General features: G+C 48.0%; 1 protein-coding gene across 1 annotated transcript in view; it reads left to right on the forward strand.

The window, feature by feature from the left end:
- CACNA1B (calcium voltage-gated channel subunit alpha1 B) overlaps positions 1-20,421 on the forward strand; it is a 283,808-nt gene that overhangs the window by 10,374 nt on the left and 253,013 nt on the right. The window contains exon 3 of the mRNA XM_083875784.1: positions 1,828-1,967. Coding sequence (XP_083731910.1) covers positions 1,828-1,967 — 140 coding nt within the window. The remainder of the gene's footprint in view (positions 1-1,827; positions 1,968-20,421) is intronic.

Raw genomic sequence — 20,421 nt, forward strand, 5'->3', positions numbered from 1 at the left:
CTGGAATATTCCCAGTGAGGGAGACCCCACAGCCTGCCCGGGCTCTGCTCAGGGCTGGGCACTGCCCAGGACAGGAGTTGTGTCCCTGTGCAGGGGAATTCCTGGGCTCAGTCCCTGCCCGGGGCTCTGGGGCCATTGCTGGGCCTGGGGCAGAGCCTGGGCCTGGTGTGGCCTCCCTGACACAGGGACAGACATGGGGACACATAGGGACACCCAGGGACAGACAGGGACAGACAGGAACAGACGTGGGCACACCCAGGGACACCCAGAGACGCCCAGGGACACCCAGGGACACACAGGGACACACAGGGACAGACATAGGGACACCCAGGGACAGACATGGGGACACCCAGGGACAGACAGGGACAGACATAGGGACACACAGGGACACCCAGGGACACACAAAGACAGACATGGGGGCACCCGGAGACACCCAGGGACACCCAGGGACAGACATGGGGGCACCCAGGGACATGCAGGGACACCCAGGGCTGAGGGCCCCTCTAATCATCACCTCTCGAGGCTGAACAGACCCAACTTTTAGGGCTGAAAACCTTCATTTCTGGAGCAAGTTCTGTCCCAAAGTGCAGGTCTGTGCCAGAGCTGGGCAGGAGTTGCTGTGCTCATGTCAAACCTGCTCCCTCCTTGGTTCTGGGGCCACAAATCTCAACATTCCTGCTCTTTTTCCACCAGTGAACATCAATCCCCTACTGTCATTGGGAGAATTGCAAAAATATGAACAACTGTGCCTCAAACAGCAGCTCAGCTCTTTGGGTCTGGTGGCCAGAAATGCCAAAGCCACTGGAAAAGACATTTCTAATCTCTCAATGTGGAAATTTGTTTCTTCTTTGGGTAGAGCTGCTTTACTTCCATTGAATTCAACTGAGAACCAGCACCTAAGGCACATTTGGAAATTGGTTACTGGTGCCAAAGCTGATGAAGAAGTTCTTGAAATTGATGCCCATTGCTTTTTACCTCTTGCTTTGTTCCCGTTTCTTGCCCAAATCCTCCTTCCAAATGTGAATGCTTCCATTTGGCTCTGAATTCGTGTTGAAACTCCTGTCAATAAAGTCTAATCCTGAGAGATCTGGTGCAGGGGTGGGATAAAAGGTTTGGTAAAACTGTAGAGACTGAGCTTGATTTTCTCTGTAGTGAGCAAAGACACGAATCTGTGATCCCAGGGGATGTGTCAGTCTGCACCATGGACCCAAAACACAAATCTTGTGCTCCTGCTGCTCATGAGAGGGGCTGGGGATTCCTCCCTGAACCAGATCCCCAGTGAAAGGAAAACAAATGAGGCTGCAGCTGTGAAAATTGATAAAATGGAGGAGAAGGAGCGAAGGAAGAACTGATGGAATAAATGATAAATAAATAATTTCCTGTCAGTGCTGTCAGGCTTGCTGTGCTGACTGTTGCTTCCCAAGGCACCCTCTTGGTTCAGGTTCCTGGAAGAATCGTGGAGCATCTTCCATTTCAATAACTCCAGAACCTGTCATCTCTAATTTAAATGTACCCTTAGAGCAAAATTTCCACATCAAAATTCCCCCCAGAACATTCCGTAGAGGTGGAAAATGTGGCGTGAAACCATCAGGATGAAGGCCGATAGAATTCCCAATTTGTAAAGAAAATTAATTTTGGAGAAACAACAACGAAATTCCTCTTTAAGCTTAGCTCCAATAAACCCAAACCTTCTAATTTCAGCTCTGTTCAAAGAGTGGAAAAGGTGTGAAGTTGGTGCCTGTAGCTGTTTAGAGGGCTGGTTATCAGAGCAGGAACATGGATATCACCTTAACTCCTTTAATTTCCTTTTTTTTTTTTTTTCCCCAGGACGACACCGAGCCGTACTTTATTGGAATATTTTGTTTTGAAGCTGGGATCAAAATCATCGCTCTGGGCTTTGTTTTCCACAAAGGCTCTTACCTGAGGAACGGCTGGAACGTGATGGATTTTGTCGTGGTCCTCACAGGGTAAGTGACCTCCTGAGCTCAGAGGGGACTCTCACCCTGATTTCTGGTCTTTGTTTATTTGTGGGTTGGGCTGGGCTTGACTGGAGTGGAATTGTACTAAAACCCTAAATTTCTGGCTGTAGTAAATCCAAAGAAATGGCTCTTGCGCTGACTGAGTCACTTGCCAAGTGTTTGAACCAACTCGAAAGTGGTTTTTGAGGATATTTCTTTGTAGATATTCCAGTGTGTATCTGATCCAGACGCTTCCTGACATTTCCGTGACTTTGCAGGCTCTAATTGCCACTGGTACTTGAACCTGATTTAAATCAATTTATTTCCTGACGTTGCAGGATGGCTTTAGAAGTCAACGTGGAGTGTGCTAACAAATTAAATGCATCCTGTTTCTAAGCTCTGAAATCGGCCAACTTTCTGCAGGAATGAATTTATTCCCCTATAAAATAAATTTTCTCAAAAGAATTTGAAGGCGCTTGAAAAGAATTCAAAATGTCTTATTAAGGATGGAGGTGAAAAGGTTACGTGTGCATTTTGTACCCTGGTTTGAGATGATATCACTGATCTCTCCCTTGAAAGTGCTGACAATATTTCACATTATGCATTGCAGCAGTTTCTGTCTATTTATATAAATAGAGGGTGATGCTGGTGGATAATGAAAACATAAACACGGACACTTCTAGTCTACAAATTGGGCTTTAAAGCTTCAGGGGAAACGATCCAAAGGTCTGCGTGAGGTCCTGAGCTTGCAGCCTTGATCTTGGAAGGATTTCAGTTCATTTCTCCCCAGAAACTGCAGCCTGGCTCCTGCTGTTGATATTCCTCCCAAATCCATCCTTTCCCTCTCCTTCCCTGTGTGGTGAGTGTGGATATTCCCTGCTCCTGGTGGTGGTGTGGAGTAGGGAAATGCTTGCATACATATACAAATGTATTCATTAGCTACATGATCACTGTAATTCCATTTGCATTCAGGGCGCCCTGTGATACGGCACTTGAGAGGCCAAAGGGAATTCTTGATGTATTAAGAGGAAGAGAATAAATATGCAGGGCTTGATTCTCCTGCTGCTGGGGCTGGGTGTTTAATCAATAGGAACTTCAATGGAGGCACAAGGAGAATCAGATTTCCATACTTAGAAGCAGGGGGTACCAGGATGAAAAGAGAATTAGCACAGATGCTACAATTATTCTCACTGACGCTCTGTTCTGGTTTCTAGTTAGCTCCACACAATTGTTTGTGTTTAAAAAAAAAAAAAAAAAAAAAAAAAAAAAAAAATCAAGGCCTTGATTCTGGAAAGGACTTGAGCATTGGTTGAATTTATCCTACAGCAAAGCATTCCAGCATATGCTGGAATTCAGCTGACTCCAGTGGTTCTCTACTTCAAGCTCTACAGAAAAGCTTTTCTGAATCCCAGCCATATTGTTTAGACACAGTTCAAACTCCTTTTTTATTATTTTATTTTTTTTTTTTCTCCATCAACACAACACTCCAGAGTTTGTTGGTTTTATTTACAATCAAGACATTCTGAGTTTTGTGTCGGGGCTGGAACCGGCCGCGGGATCCCCCCGGAACGCGCGGTGCCCCCGGTGCTGAGCTCCTTGTGGGAGCTCCTGGCAGCACTGTTTGATCCTGGAAAATAATTGTGGAATATCAGCTTGATGAGACAGCTGGAACAAGGACCCCCGGCGCCATCTGCAAGCCCGCGGGTGCCTTTGAAGTGCCATCCTGTTAACGTCACCGCTGCTGTTTCCAATGGTGACACCAACTGGGCCCCGCTGAAATCGTCTCGTACAAGGGCTTCCCACCAGGCAGCAGTGCAGGGGTGGAAAAGGCTGAACTCATCGGCAGCAAGCCCAAGAGTCATCCCCACTGAGGAAATCCAGACCTCTAATCCTGGTAATTCCAGGGTTGGGTTTAACAAGGTGCTCGTGCTCGATTTTTTTAGGGGGGAAGGCGCTGAAAATAACAGAGTTACTCGTGCTCGGTTTGATGTTTTTTCCTGAATCCTTCCAGCCCAGGTGGAGGGAGCACTGAAAGCTCTGCAGCCTCACGCAGGGGGTTGAATTAGTGTTTTCTCCGTAGCCTGGTGTGTTTTGCTGTGCATTGCCCAGATCATGATTAAGTCCTTAGCTCACTCCTGTGTTGCCATGGGGCTGAGCTGGAAACCTGGAGTTCCTCTTCCTTGGGTTTCCTTCAAGTGGCCAGAACCCCTCCATGCCTGGTGAGAGGGGAAACCTGTGCAGCAGGGTTGTTTATTTGAGACAAAATCCTCCTCGTTTCTACATCGAGACTTCAAAGTCAGCTCGGTGAGCGAGAAATTTCCTGCTGAAAAACCCTCCAGGGAGGGGCTGCAAGGTGGTGACACCAGTGGGACCTTCATTTTCACTTCTGTGGAAAGCAGGCTCGGATCTGCTGCGTTTCAAAAAAAATGATCAAGCTGTAATTTATTAGGGAATAATGAAAAAGGACAGTGCGAAGCCAGCGCTTAATGTGTTCTTATAAATATAGATAGGTAGGACATCAGTTTTTGAAATATCATTTTGCTACTCCATCAAAAGCTTCCCTTTGCCATATGTGCAAGATTTCTACTTGAAAATGTTACTTCATGTTTCCCAGGCAGTGCTCAGCTCCCAAGTTCAGTTTTACATCGATCTTCAATATTACAGAGGGATTTTGATTCCTCTACTTTTTTTTTTTTTAAAAAAAATTTATTTCTGTGTAAGCAGGAAAGATCATGAAAATGCTCCATGATACCCCACACAGAGTCGTGTACCTGCTAATCCTGCCGAGCTCCCGTTTTTATGAAGGTAAATGGTGAATGCCAGAAAACCTGATCTCATTTTCAGCTTTTAGCTAAGCCCCAGAAAAAGCAAAGAGCAGCTCTGCTCTCGTTCTCTGTTTCCATAGGAAAAAGGCCAGCCAGAGTCTGGGTGTGTGTTTTGGAGGAGGCTGTGGGGGAAGGCTCTGCATTGATTGAACTTAGCCTTATGTAAATATTCCAGTGATCATGCAGCAATCCTTCCCACCTGCTTTTTCCAACCCTTTTTTATTTTTTTTTTTTTATTTTTTTGGCTACTCAATGCCTGCACCCCGGAATTATCGATAAATATAATAATTTTTTTTATCTACCTGCAATGAGGGAGATTTTTTTGTTTGTCAAAAGCAGACATCAGAACTTGTTAATCAGGAAATACATCAGGGCTGCCTTCCATGCAGCCAGGATCAATATCCTATTGAGCTAAACTCGAGTCTAACAGATAGTGGCCCAAAATGGCTTTGGTTTGTTGTTCCAGAAAATACTCCCTCGGTTTCTTTTCCCAGCAATGCTGTGGTGCCTATTTCTCATTTGCTTCCAAGGAAACCTGTGGATCTGCTGCTAATAAAGGCCTGGGAAAAGAATAGGTTGCTCTCCTTGGAAGATTTTGTTTTCTCTGTGATTTTTTTTTTACTGATTTTTTGTGATCTCCACCAGTTGTAGATGAGTCTCCATGAAAGCTGGGAAGGGCCTGTTGCTCTTGGGGAGAAAAACAGACATTTTATAGCTCCTGCTCATTTTATTTCCACGTTTCTGTGGGACTGCATTGGCTCCAGTGGTGACATCACCCATTAGCAGCTCTAAATCACACAAAATTGCAGTTTCTCGATTGGCCTGGGACTGGATGATCTTAATGCACTTTTTCCAAGGTGGAGGTAAAAGGGACTTTTTTAACTCTGTTGCTGCTACGTGTTTTGGGTTGAAATTCAGAAATCCACAGTTGTTTTGGGAACAAATTTGTCCCAGTCCCAAATTCCTCATGGCTGGAGCCACGAGCTCTGATTGAGGGCCTGGAGGGTTCAGAGCTGCTCCTCTTGGAGTTCAAGGGAGGTTTTCTCAAAGAACTGCTGGATTTGCAGGGAGCTGGTGCCAAGGGCTGTGTGCTGAGGGGAAGGATGGAGAACAAGGCATGAACAAAATTATATCGATCCTTGATTCCCAAAATTCACATGTCTAGGGATTTTTGAGGGGGGAAAAAAGAATTTTAAACCGTGTTGTCCAAGGGGTCTGTCCTCAGTTGTGTTTTGGAGCTTGTTTAGAGTTTTGGTTTCATCATATCATGGATAATGGGCATTAGGGTTTGATTCCATACCCCAAGAAAGGAGCTGCTTGTCTATTTTTCATCACCAGAGATTCCTCTTGGTACCTTCTAGTAAGTTTTGAAAGAGAATTCCTTTTTCTGCATGCCTATGGTTTTATGAAACACCAGCATTTCCCCAGTCAGAGATTTGTGCTGTCCAACCTCCCTTGACCTGAGGGCTTTTCTGTGCCCCTTTTCTGCTGCTCCTTTCCCAATTCTGCCCTGTCCTCATGGAGTGACCACAACCATGTGGTGTGTTTGTCCAACACCAAGAGTCTAGCCAGGGAAACCTTGATAGAAAAAGGGAGGACTGGACAGATGCAACGCAGGTCCGATCAGTGTGATTAAAACTGCGCGACCCCTCTATTTCAGCAGAAACGGCGTCTTTTATACATTCTACTTAGTTTACAACTTCAGACAGCTCAGTCATTGGCATACAGCGAGAGAAAGAATGCAAACACACATTATTTTAGTTACAATTAAGGTGGCCCAACACGTGCTTATTAACTACTTCACCCAGTGACCTTCAAACCTTAATACTTTTCCCAAACACCTTAAGAACTCTTTCTAACTGCGCCACAACCCTAAAAGAATTTTATCTGCATCATGGCTCCAAGGCCCTGACAAGGCCTCAAACCAGGCCTTGACCAGGCCTCAGGTCAGGGTAGTTCAACATTCTGGCATAAATCATGACCTCCTACCCTGAGGAGATTAGCAACAGAAGAGTGCCCAAAGGCTGGTACCAAACAACGGAGCGCTTTGACGGGATCATGCTCTGCCCTTTATGAGCAGAATTAATTCCTTCTGGCTCCCACCCAGCCTGGATTAAACACTCTCGAAGAGTCCTGGTGGCTTCTTTGAGCCAGTTGGATCAGCTCTGCCTGGATCTCTGGGTGGGACTGGCAGAGTCAGCGTGTGCCAGGCCCGGAGCTGCCAAATGATGCGCACAAAGTCTCTGCGCGGGTACGGATGTCTCAGCCCTGTCTGGAACAAATTACAAAAGCCAGAATTATCTTGATTGTCTGAGAAATCTGCTCCCCAGCTCCCGATGCCGCTAATAATTTGGAAGGCGACTCATTTAGTAACAGCACAAAGCCCTGCTCATCCTCGATGTGAGCGTTGCTGGTTACCAGGATCATCCTGCTATGTGGGCAGTGGGAGCTGCTATTCCTGGTGCCGTGTTTGAGGAGCAGCAGCCTTGGGTGCAGTGATGACTGACAGAGTGGGAGGCACAGGAACCACCCAGCCTGGGCTGGTGCAGCAGGTTTGGACCTTGCATCTGCCCCTTTGAGGGGGATGAACCTCCCAGACAAGGTGTGGGGGGAGAAGTGATCAGGGAAGGGTTTGAGAAGGGAATGCCCTGGTTGAGGGGTGGGATTCTTAAAGCTGTCAAATACTCGTAGAAGGTTTGGCCCCAGCGTTTCTTTCTTTCCATGTGCGTGTTCAGAAGGCCTTAAATGAGGATATCTGAGCTCTGGGGCTGGTTCTGGTGGACTTTGTTTACAAGGGTGACAAGGTGAGGGGAAATGGCTTCAAACAGAAGGGAGGTTTAGATGAGATATTAGGAAAAAAATCCTTCTCTGGGAGGGTGAGGAGGCCTTGGCAGAGGTTGCCCAGAGCAGCTGTGGCTGCCCCTGGATCCCTGGCAGTGCCCAAGGCCAGGCTGGAGCAGCCTGGGACAGTGGGAAGTGTCCCAGCCCATGGCAGGGGGTGGCACTGAATGGAGCTTTAAGGTTCCTCCCAACCCAAACCTTTCTGTGATCCTTTGATTCTATATTCCACCTGCAAATAACCATAGAATTAATTAGACAAATGAAATTCAAATGAAATCAGCCCCCTTGGATGCCCTGCAGCACCCCTTTAGGCATTTGCTCCACACTTTTTTTATCTGCTCTGAGTCTGGAGACGTAGGGAATGAAGGGGTCGGAGCAGGGAAGTGCAGATTTCCCTCTGCCTTCCCAATTCTGGCACTCGTGTGCTGGAAAGCAAAGCAGGGCAGCAACAGGAGTTGGGGAAAGGACCACTTTGGGAAGGAAGAAGCTCAGCCCTGGTTGGCTGTCACAAGGAACAGGAGCTGTTTGGTTGGGGTGGTGATGGACTCGGGGCGAGGGCTGTCAGCACCGTGCATGACTCATGCAGGGAGCAAAGCCTTTATGTGTTTTAATGCAGCTGAGCCTTGTTTCCAATTTCTTTTATGCCCCAGTGATGGATGGACACACGCTGGCTCGGAAGAGTAAAGGGTCCCTTCTGAAATGGAATCAGATAAAGGTGGACAAGGCACAGGGAATTTATTTACCTGTGAGGTGTTACCTGCAGTTCTGGCTGGAGGGTGAAGGCAGCAAGGGAGGAAGGCAAACAACCAAATTCTCATTTTTGAAGCAGAGAGAGTTTGTAACTGGGAGGGAGGAGGGTGTGTGAGGTCTCAGGTTGGACAGGAATTGTTCTGTCCTCTGTCCCTTGGCTGTCTGGGCTCTTGGGGAGCTGCAGAAATCATTCCCTTCAGAGAAGACTGGCCAGGGAGGAAGGGTTTGAGGGCTCTAAACCCATCTGGCAAATATCCCCATTTCCTTTTTTTCCCAGTGGGGCAGCAGCTTCCTTGGGACTGGAACCTGTTCTCCCTCTGGGCTCGTTTGTCCGAGCAGAGGGGGGACCCAGGCTGTGCTGAGCCTCTTGGAGTGTTAATTAGGACTCGTGTCTTTTTTTGTTGCTTGTAGTGGCTTTTCTGCATCGATTTTGGTGGGGGTGGCTGGAGGCAGGTTGAGAGAAGCGGGTGGGTGAGTAATTGTGTGGCTGGCTGCTAAATCAGGAGCCTTTCCTGGGCAGAGGAGGACTCTGGGCTGTGCTTAGAGGAAGGCTGCAGATGGTCCCAGCCCCTCAGAGGACCTGCAGGTGGGGACAGCCCTTCCCCTGGCAGAAATTATCCTTCCCTGGCTCTGCTCTGCTCTGCTCTGCTCTGGTGGTGGCAAACCAAACGTTTCAGGTCAGAGAACTTCTCAAGGGCGAAGAGATAATGAGATTGATGTGCTGCTCTCTTACTTTATTAAAGGGACTTGTGAGGTATTGAATACCTGGGATGGGAAGTGATAATGATGGAACAGCACCGAGAGCCAAGGAGCTGAGGCACAAACAAACCCCTTTTGATCAAAGAGAGAGGAAACAAACCCATCCAGGTTTCCATCTTGTCCCCATTTCCACATTCTGTTTCTCCTGGAGGTTTTGTGCTCAAAAAATATTTATTTCCCAGACAATATTTATGGGTGTTTACCTCTCCCTGAAGCTTGGGCAGCTGTCAAGAAGGAGTGACCATCCCAAGTGAAAGCAAGGGTTGCTCCTCATGGCAGCCAGGGCTTTATCAAAGGCAGGCAGGATCATTAGTCCAGAGTCCAGACAGTATTTTTAGCTTTTTATGGCTCTCGAAGGCAGGTGGGTGGCAGGGAAATATTGTCTCTTGTGAGGGAAGCAGCTGCACAGGCAATTGTGGAGCCTGCAGGTGGGGAGAGGACTCTGGGATCTGCTCCCAGTGTGTGATCCTGCCCTGGCAACCCTGTCCTGTGGGCACCTGGAGGTGGAAAACACAGGGAGCTGCTCTTGGAGCTGGTTGTGGATACTGGGAATTCAACCTCGAAGCAGCAAACCCAACTGCAGCCCCAAAGTGCTTTGTTTTCTTATTTTTAACACTTCCTAGTTTAAAAACAAACAAACAAACAAGTCACCAAGCCCAGAATACCCAAGTCCTGTGTGGGGTGTTGAGTGCTGTCCCATAATTAGATGAGGAGGAGGGAGCAGGTTACTTCAGGCTCCTGTTCCTCAAATGGTGCTTCTGCTGCTGTGTCCCAGTTCCCAAGGGAGCAGCTCTGGGTGGAAAAGTGTCTGCTCATCTGAGAGGAGAAGAACCTGCCTGTGATTGTGGGAAATCTGGAAAACCAGCCCGGGTTCAGCTGTGATCTGAGCCTGAGTGCCAACAGTCCTGGGGTCCACACCTCGCCCCAAAGGCTTTGGGTGCCCTCCCAAAGACCATTCCTTTCCTCAGGGCTCTCTGAAAACATCAAGAAAACTTGGATTTGGAAAACTGATTTTCCATTCTGTTCTTGCCCAAACCACCAGTGAGGTGTGCAGGGTGTTCTGGCCAGGGGTAGAAACCAGAGGATGTGTGAATTCCAGCTCAAGCCAAGACCAGGATCAGCACCTGGAGATGCTTTTCCACACAATTCCAAACAAGATTTTTTTTTGCTAACTTCAGCTCTCTGGCATTTTCTCTGTGCTGAGGGGTCTGATGGGGTTGGGACAATCCCATGGGAGTGAGGCCAGGCTGCAGGACGACTCCTCTGGATGAACTCCTGACTCCTCTGCCCTGGGCAAGCCTGATAAAGTCCTGCCTCCTGTGGCACACCTCAAACCTGTTTTGGAATGTTCCCTGATCCTCACAAAGGAGTGTGGCCACCTAAACAATGCACAGGAGAAACATTTCCCTCCTGGCACGGCCAGGATCAGCAAAATGCATGTCTGACACAACTCTGTCTCCTCCCTCTTCCATCTTCCCATATTCTGGTCGCCAGAAAAATCTCCTGTTGTGGGTTTTGGGTTAATAAATGAAACAAACTAATTTATTTAACTATTATATATATATATATATATATACATATACATAATTTATATAATATATATATAAATAAATAAATTTATATAAATATATATATTTACAATAAATAAATAAATAAATAAATAAATAAATAAATAACACATATATATAAAATATATATATAAACAAACTCATTTATGCCCGGTGATCTCAGGGTGGAGGTTCAGGAAACAGGTCAGGCTTTTCTGGTGGATATTCTTATTCTGTCAGTGCTGGAGTTGTCTTGGTTTCCGAGCTGGCTGCAGGGCTGGGTGTGTTTGTGTAGGTGGTTCTCGTGATCAGCTGCAGAATTTTAAAAGCCTCCCTCTGGAGCAAGAAGTTCAGGTCACTCCTGAGTTAAACCCAATTTTAGACAATAATGGGTTTAGCTGTTGGCGCAGTTCAAGTCAGTTCATGTCGGGCTGGGTGAGGTTTAAGCAAGGGAAGGATCAGGAGTGGAGATTGGAGCAGGGCTGGGCTTCCCTGGGAGTGGAAATTGCTCTTGGGGCTCTCCAGAGAGGGGAGAGGAATCTGTGGGCAGAGGGTTATTCCTTAGAGAAGTTTCTGAAGAGTTTTTTTCAGTTTTGAAAGATGAACTCCCCTCCTTTGCCCCGTGACAGGAATTCCCTGTGGGGCTCTGCACAGCTGGAAGGCCCCAGAGCCAGACTGAGCATGTTGATGGTCCGTGGGGTGATGGACAAGTCCAGAAGTGAAGGACAAAAATGAGCTGCTTGGAGAAGACTCAGATTTTTTCAGCTACAAAATGTTCCTGTGCTGAAGAACTCCGATAATCAGAAATATTTGGTTGGATGTAGCTTGCAAAAAGGACTTAAAAGAACTTAAATTGGGGCTCTCAGCTTATTTTCCAATTAAAAAGAACTAAAAAAAAAAGGAAGAAAGTTCAATCTTTCAGACTTTTGGCTCAGTTTCCCCCTCTCAAACACCCTGAACCAGCTTCCTTAAATAAAGTTTGGGCATGGGAGCTTAGGATGAAGGCTGTGAAAATGATTAAAGGGTTGAAGAAATGTCCATTCAAGGAGAAATGAAAAAGCTGAGAGAGTTAAAATTAAGAGCAAAGTCTCATAAGGGTGAGATAGATAAAGAAAGGCAGAGAGGAAATCATGTTTCCCTCTCTATTTTGGTAGGAGTCAAAAAGCATCAGTGGTGAAAATGAAGTTTTAGAACTTATTCACTAATGGAAATGTAATTAACTCATGGAAATCATCACAAGCTGAGATGGGCTGGTTTGGGTCTGGAGACCAAAGCAGCCTTGAGACCATCCTCAGATCCACCAGAAGGGAAATGGGATTTTTTTTTTTTTTTAAGGGGGATGATTAGGCCTTTCCTTGGCGCTCCCTGGAATAAGTTAGGTGGAAATGTGAACAGGCTGTTTCATAATTGTCCTTTCCTTTATCTTGTAATTCCTTCTGAATCCTGCTGGAGCCCCGGCTGGGGAGCAGGATCCAGCCTGTTACAGCCTGACCTGGGAATGGGACTTTGTCAGCTCAGACACGAGACAATATCAATAACAGTGGTGCTGTTTCATCACTTCATGTCTGATATTTAAAGATCAAACATCTCCCTGCTGCAGCTCAGAGAGAAACTTCAATGCTGCAGTGCTGAGTTTGCCCTCCAACCCCGCGAGCTGCAGCCTTGGGAAAAGATCTGGGGCTGGAAATTGTCCTTTAAAACAAATCCCAGGTGGCTCCTGGTGGTGATGGGGATGTCGCTGTGCTAAAGGAGGGCTGGTTTTGGAGAGGGATGGAGATCTGGCACCCTCAGAGCTGGATCTGCAGGGATGTCATTGCTCCCTGTCTGTTGGGAAAGATGGGACAGGAAGGGCTTGTGGATGTGATTGTGTGGTAAGAAATACTGGAGATGTAAAAGCTGTGAGTGAAATAGAAATGAAGGGCAGCTCTGAGATGTGACCATGGCAGGGAGGAAGACGGGGATGAGCTGGAGATGGGTTGAAGGACAGAAACCAAAAGGCCCCAAGGGTGCAGCCCCTCTCCACCCTGCCAAGGCATCAGGGAAAAGGAGGATAAGAAAAGTCTCTTTAGAGTTTAGAATACAGGATGACATGGTGATAGAGCAGTTCTCATGGGCTGCAGGCAAAGTCTGTAGGTTTTGTATCTCGCGCCGGTTGGTCACTGTAAATTAGAATATTCAACACAAAAGGAGATAGAATGGATTGGAACATGGTCCTCACTCTCTCTTGCTCTTATCTCTCTTATTCCTCTTACTCCTCTCAGCTCTTTTACCTCCCTCACCTCATCCCCTCTCTCTCCCCCTCTCTCTTTGGGGTTCCCTTCAGCTGAGGCTGGTGATGAGCTGAAGATGGGTTGAAAGACAGAAAAACAAAAGACTCAGGAATGTTGCCTTTCCATCCTGCAAAGGCATCAGGGGACAAGCACATAAGAAAGGAGTCTATAGAGTTTAGAATATAAAATGACATGGTGATGTAGCAGTTCTTATAGGCTGCATGCAAAGTTTGTAGGTTTTGTATCTTGTGCTGGTTGGTCACTGTAAATTAGAATATTCAACACAAAAAGAGATAGAATGGATTGGAACAAGGTGATCGCTCTCTTCTCTGGCTCCTCTCTTTCGCCCTTCCCCTCTCCTCTCTTTACTCTCTTGCTCTGCCCCTCTGCCCTCTTGCCTCTCCCTTTTTCCCCTACTCTCTCTTCTATCTCTCTCTCCCCATTCTCTCTTTAGGGCTTTGCTCCAGCCCAGGCTGGTGGCTGAAGGCAAAGCCCTCTTTACCCACCACCCTTGTAATAATAAACCCACGTGTTTCTAGAACATCTCAGCTCTGCAGAGTTCCTTGTCTCTGCCCTCCACGGAAAATTTCTACACCTGTCCATGGTGGAACATCCCCTTGACCTTGCTCTGGGAGGATCTCAGCCGCAGCCTCCCCAATTTTGCAGGATTTGGAACACGGGAGACGATTCTGGCAGGTGGAATTATCCGATCAGAGGGTGGCCCTGTCCTCAATGAGGCTTCAGTCAGACCTGAGAGCTCGTCCAGCTGCCACAAGTCAGGCATGAAAGCTCTCCTGCTGGGGAGGAGCATTAACAAACCTCCCTCCCGGTGCCAAAGACAAATCTCTGCTGCTTCTGCTGGGAGAGGGGTGGCAGCCAAAGGCTGGGTGAGGTTGCAGGGAGTTATTTCCACTCTGGGAAATAATCTGCACTCTTGGCTGCTCTTAGGTGGGTAACACCTTGCCTGAGGGTCATTAGAAATAGGCCTGGAGGAAAGATGAGGGGAATTCTTGGCTTGATAAAGACATAGACTGCTGAATCCTGGCTGCAGGATGAAGACTGAAGTCCAAAAAAAAAAAAACACCTCCTTACATTTCTTTTTAATCTCGCTTTTTTCAGAAGTTCACATCCATGTGCTCCAAGTAAGTGATGCTGTGTCTGTTCAAAACCGTTTAGCTGATAACACACACAACCTCATCACAGATCTCTGCAGCTTATCTCTGCTCTGAGAAATGTGCTAAAATGAAAAAATTTTACCTTTCTTGCCTTCTGATGCCAAACCTCAGCCTCATTTACCCACTTCCTGGGCAGAAGCATTCCAAATTCCTCAAGTTCTGTGGCCAAATTTACCTCCTGGACTGGCTGGATGAACCCTGAGCTTCTTTAAATTTCTTGTTCTGTAATAATCAATAAAATACTAAAATTGGATAGGTACAATAAAAGAGGGTTTGGAAATGCCTGACTTGGTTACCAGTTGTACAGACAGGACCACCCCAAGCCTATTTTTTAAAAAAAATACCTAATTTTTTTCACTCTCTGATTACAACTTTAAAGCCAGTTATAACATAGAAATTGATGGTAACCTTTCACAAAGGGTGAAAAGGACAAAGGAAGCTCAGCACGATCCAATTTCTTGTTTTAATTTGAAGCATGAAAGAATAGGGGACTGTGGGAGCAGCTAAAGCTGTGTCTGAGGCAGAGCCAGGATAATGCAGGTTCTCTCCTGGAGCAGACTGGGCAATGGATGGGATTCTGGGTGTGCTGTTTTTCTCTTTTGCTCCTGTCTTGGGCTAATCAGGGATTTTAGGCTGTTTCTTTTCCCTTTGTTTCCACATTTCCAGCTCTTTAAAAACGGAGGCAGCTCTGGTCCCTGACTCTGTAACACACTCCTGAAGGAGGCTGCCTGTCAGCACCGCAAAGCAGCGACTTTAAAACCTTCTCAAAAGGAGCAAAAATAAGCCTTTAAAAAAAAAAAAAAGTTATAAAAACGAAGTGTGGGGAACTTTGAATCAGAAGTAAAAAGGAGATGGGTACAACAGCATCATCTCCTAGAAATCATCAGCCAGGAATCTTGTAGCTGCTCACTCACAGTGAGTGGGAGACTCTTGCACGGAGCTCGGCGTTCGTGTTCCACGGGGAACGTGTGAAATCCACGGCGTGGCACACGCAGAGCTGCAGCTGGGGGTGTCTGCCAGAGCTGAGCCCAACCCAGGCAGGATTGGGCCTTTTTTTGGGGGGAGGTGACGTGCTCTGAGTCAAAATGTCCATGGGCTCGTGGTGTGAAAACCAGGGGATGCCCCTTTGTTGTGGTTTGAAAGCAAAACGAGTGAGAGGCTCCAAGTCAGAAATAGAATTTAATAAGAAAAAAGGTAAAAAAGTAAAAATAAAATAAAATCAATGCAATAACACAAAAGAGCACTGGCAGAGTCAGAACACACCCTGAGCAGGGTGGTGGGAGCAGTCCAGGTGAGGGGCTCTTCCTGAAGCAGTGATCCCACAGAAAGGTCTGGGAGCTCTGCTCCTCTGGGAATCCGGTGGCTCAGGGCTGCTTGTCCTGTCCCAAATCCCAGATTCTCTCCAGGTGGGAATGCTTGGCTCCTCCCCCTGGGCATTGGGAGCATCTCCCAATGGGATGAGGAGTCGTGCAGTGGCTCCTTGATGGCCCATTAAACAGAGAGAGCTCCTGGAGGGAGTTCCCTGTGAGTCCTGGGCAAGGCATTGATGGGCCATGAGCAGAAGAGCCCAAAGGAGGGGCCTGGGAAAACACTGCCCCACCTGGTTCCAACAGCTCATGGGGATGGGGATGGAATAAATACTGTGTGCACATCCTACACTGCAACCCAGGACAGCCTTGCGTGGAGAGAGAGGGGAGTGTTCCTCCATGGCAAAGTCATGGCCTGGCTTGGAAATGCTGCAGTCACAGGTTGATTTTCAAAAAGTGAGGCTCGTGAATGGAAGGGAGAAGTTGGGAGTGTTTTCCTGGTGGCTCTGTCCACACAAGGATGGGGGTGTAAAGGTTTGCTGCTGCTGAAGGCTCCCAGGGGAGCAGCAATGAAGCCAGAGCTGTGACCTTGGGCCAGGTTCAGCTCTTTGGGTTTCAAAGGCCACATCTGAGCAATCAGCCCAGGCCTGCTTGGCATGAAGGCGCCCAGGGGACAAAAGCAAACAAAATTTGTATTTATTTTTCCTTTTTTTGAAACCTGGAAGGCCTCCAGCTCATCAAACAGCACTTCTGCCTCTGATCCCTCCAGGGCTGCCCTCTGATCTGGCTTGTGTGGGAAGGATGAGAAACCCTTTCCTTGTAACTACAAACCCTCTGGTGTCCCTCTGTGAGGGCTGGAAAATGCAGAATTAGTTTATTTTTTTCTCAAATCAACCTTCTCATCCATTAGCAGGAGTGGAATAGCCCCCCTGCATCTTTGGAAACCTTTGTTCCACAGGAGGAAGGTTTGGGTGAGGCTTAATTTCCATCTAATAGCCTGTTAAAATCTTCACATGGTTTCTTGGAGAAGGCCATTAAGAATCAATTACATTAATGGGGCTCAGTTGGAGCTGTGCTGAAATATGGATGGGATCAAGGAAAGTGACTTTGCAGAACAGGGTCCTTGGTGCTGCAGCCATTTGTTCCTCCTGATCTCCCCAGGTCTCTGTGTGGACCAAACCTGCTCCTGGGTGTTGTCAGCTCTGCAGAGGCTGAGCTTGTTCAGGGATGAGGGCTCAGTGTCATGAACTGTTGTGTAAAGCCACTGCCAGGGGGGTTAGGAGGGAGGAATTCCCTCACCCTGGTAGAGATGGTGTTGGACTGCTCGGTTAAAACCAGCCCAGCAGCACTAGGAGATCCTCCAGGCCTTGTTCACTCAACTGCAGGGCCTGGTCTGACACCTCAGAGGTGTCTGGGGCTCTGCTGCTGACACTGCAGAGTGTCCACGAGCTTTTCATGTGACAAAGGGCCTGGAGATGTGAGAGGAGGGAGAGAAAGAACTTTCTGTCCATGGCCGATGGGTTGTTACACTGGTTGTAACGTGGGCTGTGAAAGAGAATCCTTGTCCATGGACAGAAGAAGGTGACAGAGAGAGGCTGGATGTCCCTGCAGGAGAGGGGCGTGGAAAGGTCAGTCCTGGGCTGAGACTGCTCAGGACATTGTATAGAGGTGGGACCCAGAGGTCATTGTCCACACAGAGGTCACTGTCCACCCAGAGGTCACTGTAAACTAAAAGGTCACTGTCCACCCAGAGGTCACTGTCCACTGAAAGGGTCACTGTCCACGATGAGGTCACTGTCCAGAGAGAGGTCACTGTCCACCCAGAGGTCATTGTCCACCCAGAGGTCATTGTCCACCAGGAGGTCATTGTCCACCCAGAGCCCACTGTCCACAGAGAGGTCACTGTCCACTGAAAGGGTCACTGTCCACTGAAAGGGTCACTGTCTACCAAGAGATCACTGTCCAATGAGAGATCACTGTCCAATGAGAGGTCATTGTCCACCATGAGGTCACTGTACACTAAAAGGTCACTGTCCACCCAGAGACCACTGTCCACGATGAGGTCACTGTCCAGAGAGAGGTCATGTCCACCCAGAGGTCATTGTCCACCCAGAGGTCACTGTCCAATGAGAGGTCACTGTCCACTCAGAGGTCACTGTGCACTGCCCCGTCCACGGGGTGGGACCTGTTGGGTGCCCCACTGCTCAGGGCTGTGCTGCAGGAGCCACTGTCTCCCCACACAGCTCAGTTTGGCAGTGGTGGGACCATTGCTGTGGTCCTGCTGCTGGTGTGGGAAGTGTGACTGGAGCTGGGATTGCAGTGAACGTGATGGGAAAGCTCTGCCTGGATCCTCGTGGTGTTGGGATTCGGGGTTGGGAAGGAGCCTGTAGTGGCCACAGTGACTCAGGGTGAAGAAAGCTCAAGAGAGGCACAGAGCCAAGGCCTTGGTGTGTGTCTGTTCTGTACTTTCCATTGTACTTTGAGCCTCTTGGATGGTTTTCTTTGCGGGAATGTTCGTAGAAAGGGATCTGTGGAATCCACCTGCCTCATGCCACTGTTTCCAAAGGCTGTGTGGGCAGCTCAGCTGCAGGAGAGTGGCCTGAGGGGCTGAGCTGTGAGGCAGAGCCCTGTGGTGTTTGTTTGCCAGGCAGTGCACGGGTGTCTGTGAGTGCAGGGAAAGCCACAAGCGTCAGGTGCTGCCTCTTGTCCCTGAGAAATTTGTCATTTACAGGAGCCCATCACCTCCAGACTCATGAGCTCATACCTTGGTTTGTTTTCCTCTTTACAAACGAGGGGCTTGAGCAAAACCAAACCAAACCTTTAAAAGACTTAAAGCAGAAGTGGGGATGAGCATCCCCCTGGTTCCTCTGCCTTGCTGAAGGACTCAAGTGCAGTGAGGAGAACCCCCCACTGCTGGAGCTGGGGCATTGACGCAGGCGGCAGGGACAGAACTGCTGAGCTGGTACCCTTCAGCAGAGCTGCATCCCGGGCAAGGGCTGCACTCTGATCACCCTGAACATCCCAGGGCTGGGATCTCAGCTGGCACACGAGCTCTGGGGCTGCCTGCCCTGCCTTGGCACCGTTGTCCTGCTCCTTGTGCCGCCGGGGCTTGGCGCGCGCCCGGCGCTGCAGACCCCGCAAGGTGACCCCATGGAAATGACTCTTGCCTTTGGGACTGGAGGCTGGAGAGATGTGCCTTTCTCCTCCGTTAGGGAACCTGCGTGGAGCCTGTGCTAGATGCAGAGCCTCTCTCCCCCCCAATGCTTTTGTTAAATCCAAACCCACCTCACCCGGCCTGAGCCCTGCGTGTGTGGAGGATCCGTAAATCCCCAACTCAGGCTCGGAGTAACCTTGGAGCAGAGTGATGGGAAGGGCGTTGCTGGAGACCAGCCCCAGGCAGGCTTAACAGTGCCTCGTTCTTGGAAACGAGCTGTGTTTCAGGCAAATATCCGGGAGCCGGGGATTTTTTTAGCCTGTCTCTTGCTGTTCATTTTCTCCCTGGCACTGGGACTGCAATTCCAGGAACCCTGGCTATACTTGAAAGCGCCTCTCAGACAGGGATAAAAGTAATTAAAACCTCTCAGCTTTCTCCTTTTTTTTTTTTTTTTTTTTTTTTTTTTTTTTTTGACTTATTGTAGTTTTTCAAAGGTGGATTTACGAAGGGGACAAAATGTACGGGCTGAGCTCTGTCAGCCTGTTCCAGCACGGAGCAGGTGAACGGGAGGATGAAGAGGCTCCTCTGTAGAAACATCCGTGGACAGCAGGGAGAAGGAACTCTGCAGAGCTGAGATATTCTAGACACACATGGGTTTATTGCAAGGGCTGTGGGTAAAAAGGGCTTTGCCTTCAGCCACCAGCCTGGGCTGGAGGGAACCCCAAAGAGAGAGGGAGAGTATGAGGTAAGGGAGGTAAAAAAGCTAAGAGGGGTAAGAGGGGTAAGAGTAAAAGAGCAAGGACCTTGTTCCAATCCATTCTATCTCCTTTTGTGTTGAATATTCTAATTTACAGTGACCAACCGGCACAAGATACAAAACCTACAGACTTTGCCTGCAGCCCATGAGAACTGCTCTATCACCACATCATCCTGTATTCTAAACTCTAAAGAGACTTTTCTTATCCACCTTTTCCCTGGTGCCTTGGCAGGGTGGAGAGGGGCTGCACCCTTGGGGCCTTTTTGTTTTCTGTCCTTCCACCCATCTCCAGCTCATCCCCGTCTTCCTGCCTGCCATGGTCACATCTCAGAGCTGCCCTTCATTTCTATTTCACTCACAGGTTTTACATCTCCAGCATTTCTTACCAGACAATCATATCCACAAGCCCTTCCTGTCCCACCTTTCCCAACGCTCCTCCATGAAAGGGCTCCAGAGCAGCTCCTGGAGCAAGAGGAGATGGTTGGCTGCTGCCAGGTGCAGCCTTTCTTAGCCTCACTTCCCCTCTCCTCCCTCCCCACGTAATTAACTCGTTAAATTTAGCTGTCTGAGAGGTATGGAAATGCGTGTGGTGCAACTGCTTTGCTTGTGCAAATAACCACGATTTCGGCTTCCGTGAAAAATCAAGGGAATTGTTTCGTGCCGTGCAGAAGCACTGAAAGAACTGAGTTTCGCATGAAAAGCAGATTAAAAAGGCAAGAAAATTGGGGAAAATGAGAAGTAATGTTTTTTTGTCTAATCTGGATTATGATGATTTCAAGCTTTTAATGTTCTCAATTTTAATTTTTTTTAACTTCGGTTTTATTTGGGAAATTAAACCGTGACATCCTTTCAAGTAGAAAAGACCAGACTGGAAAGGTTTCCATTTAACAATATTGGCACACAAAATGTTCTCCATGCTCCCTTTCTTCAAGGAAAGGTTTTGGCAAACTTGGCTTGAGTTACTGAAGTGTTGTGGTTGACCTAAATCCAGAGGGAATGTGTGTGGGGGAATTCAATAAAAACTCTCCAGCAAAAAGTTTCTCTCCTGCTGCTGTGCTACCCAATCAGCTGGCAGATG

Source organism: Zosterops lateralis (genome assembly GCF_965231275.1).
Source record: "Zosterops lateralis genome assembly, chromosome: 20".
Lineage (NCBI taxonomy): Eukaryota > Metazoa > Chordata > Aves > Passeriformes > Zosteropidae > Zosterops > Zosterops lateralis.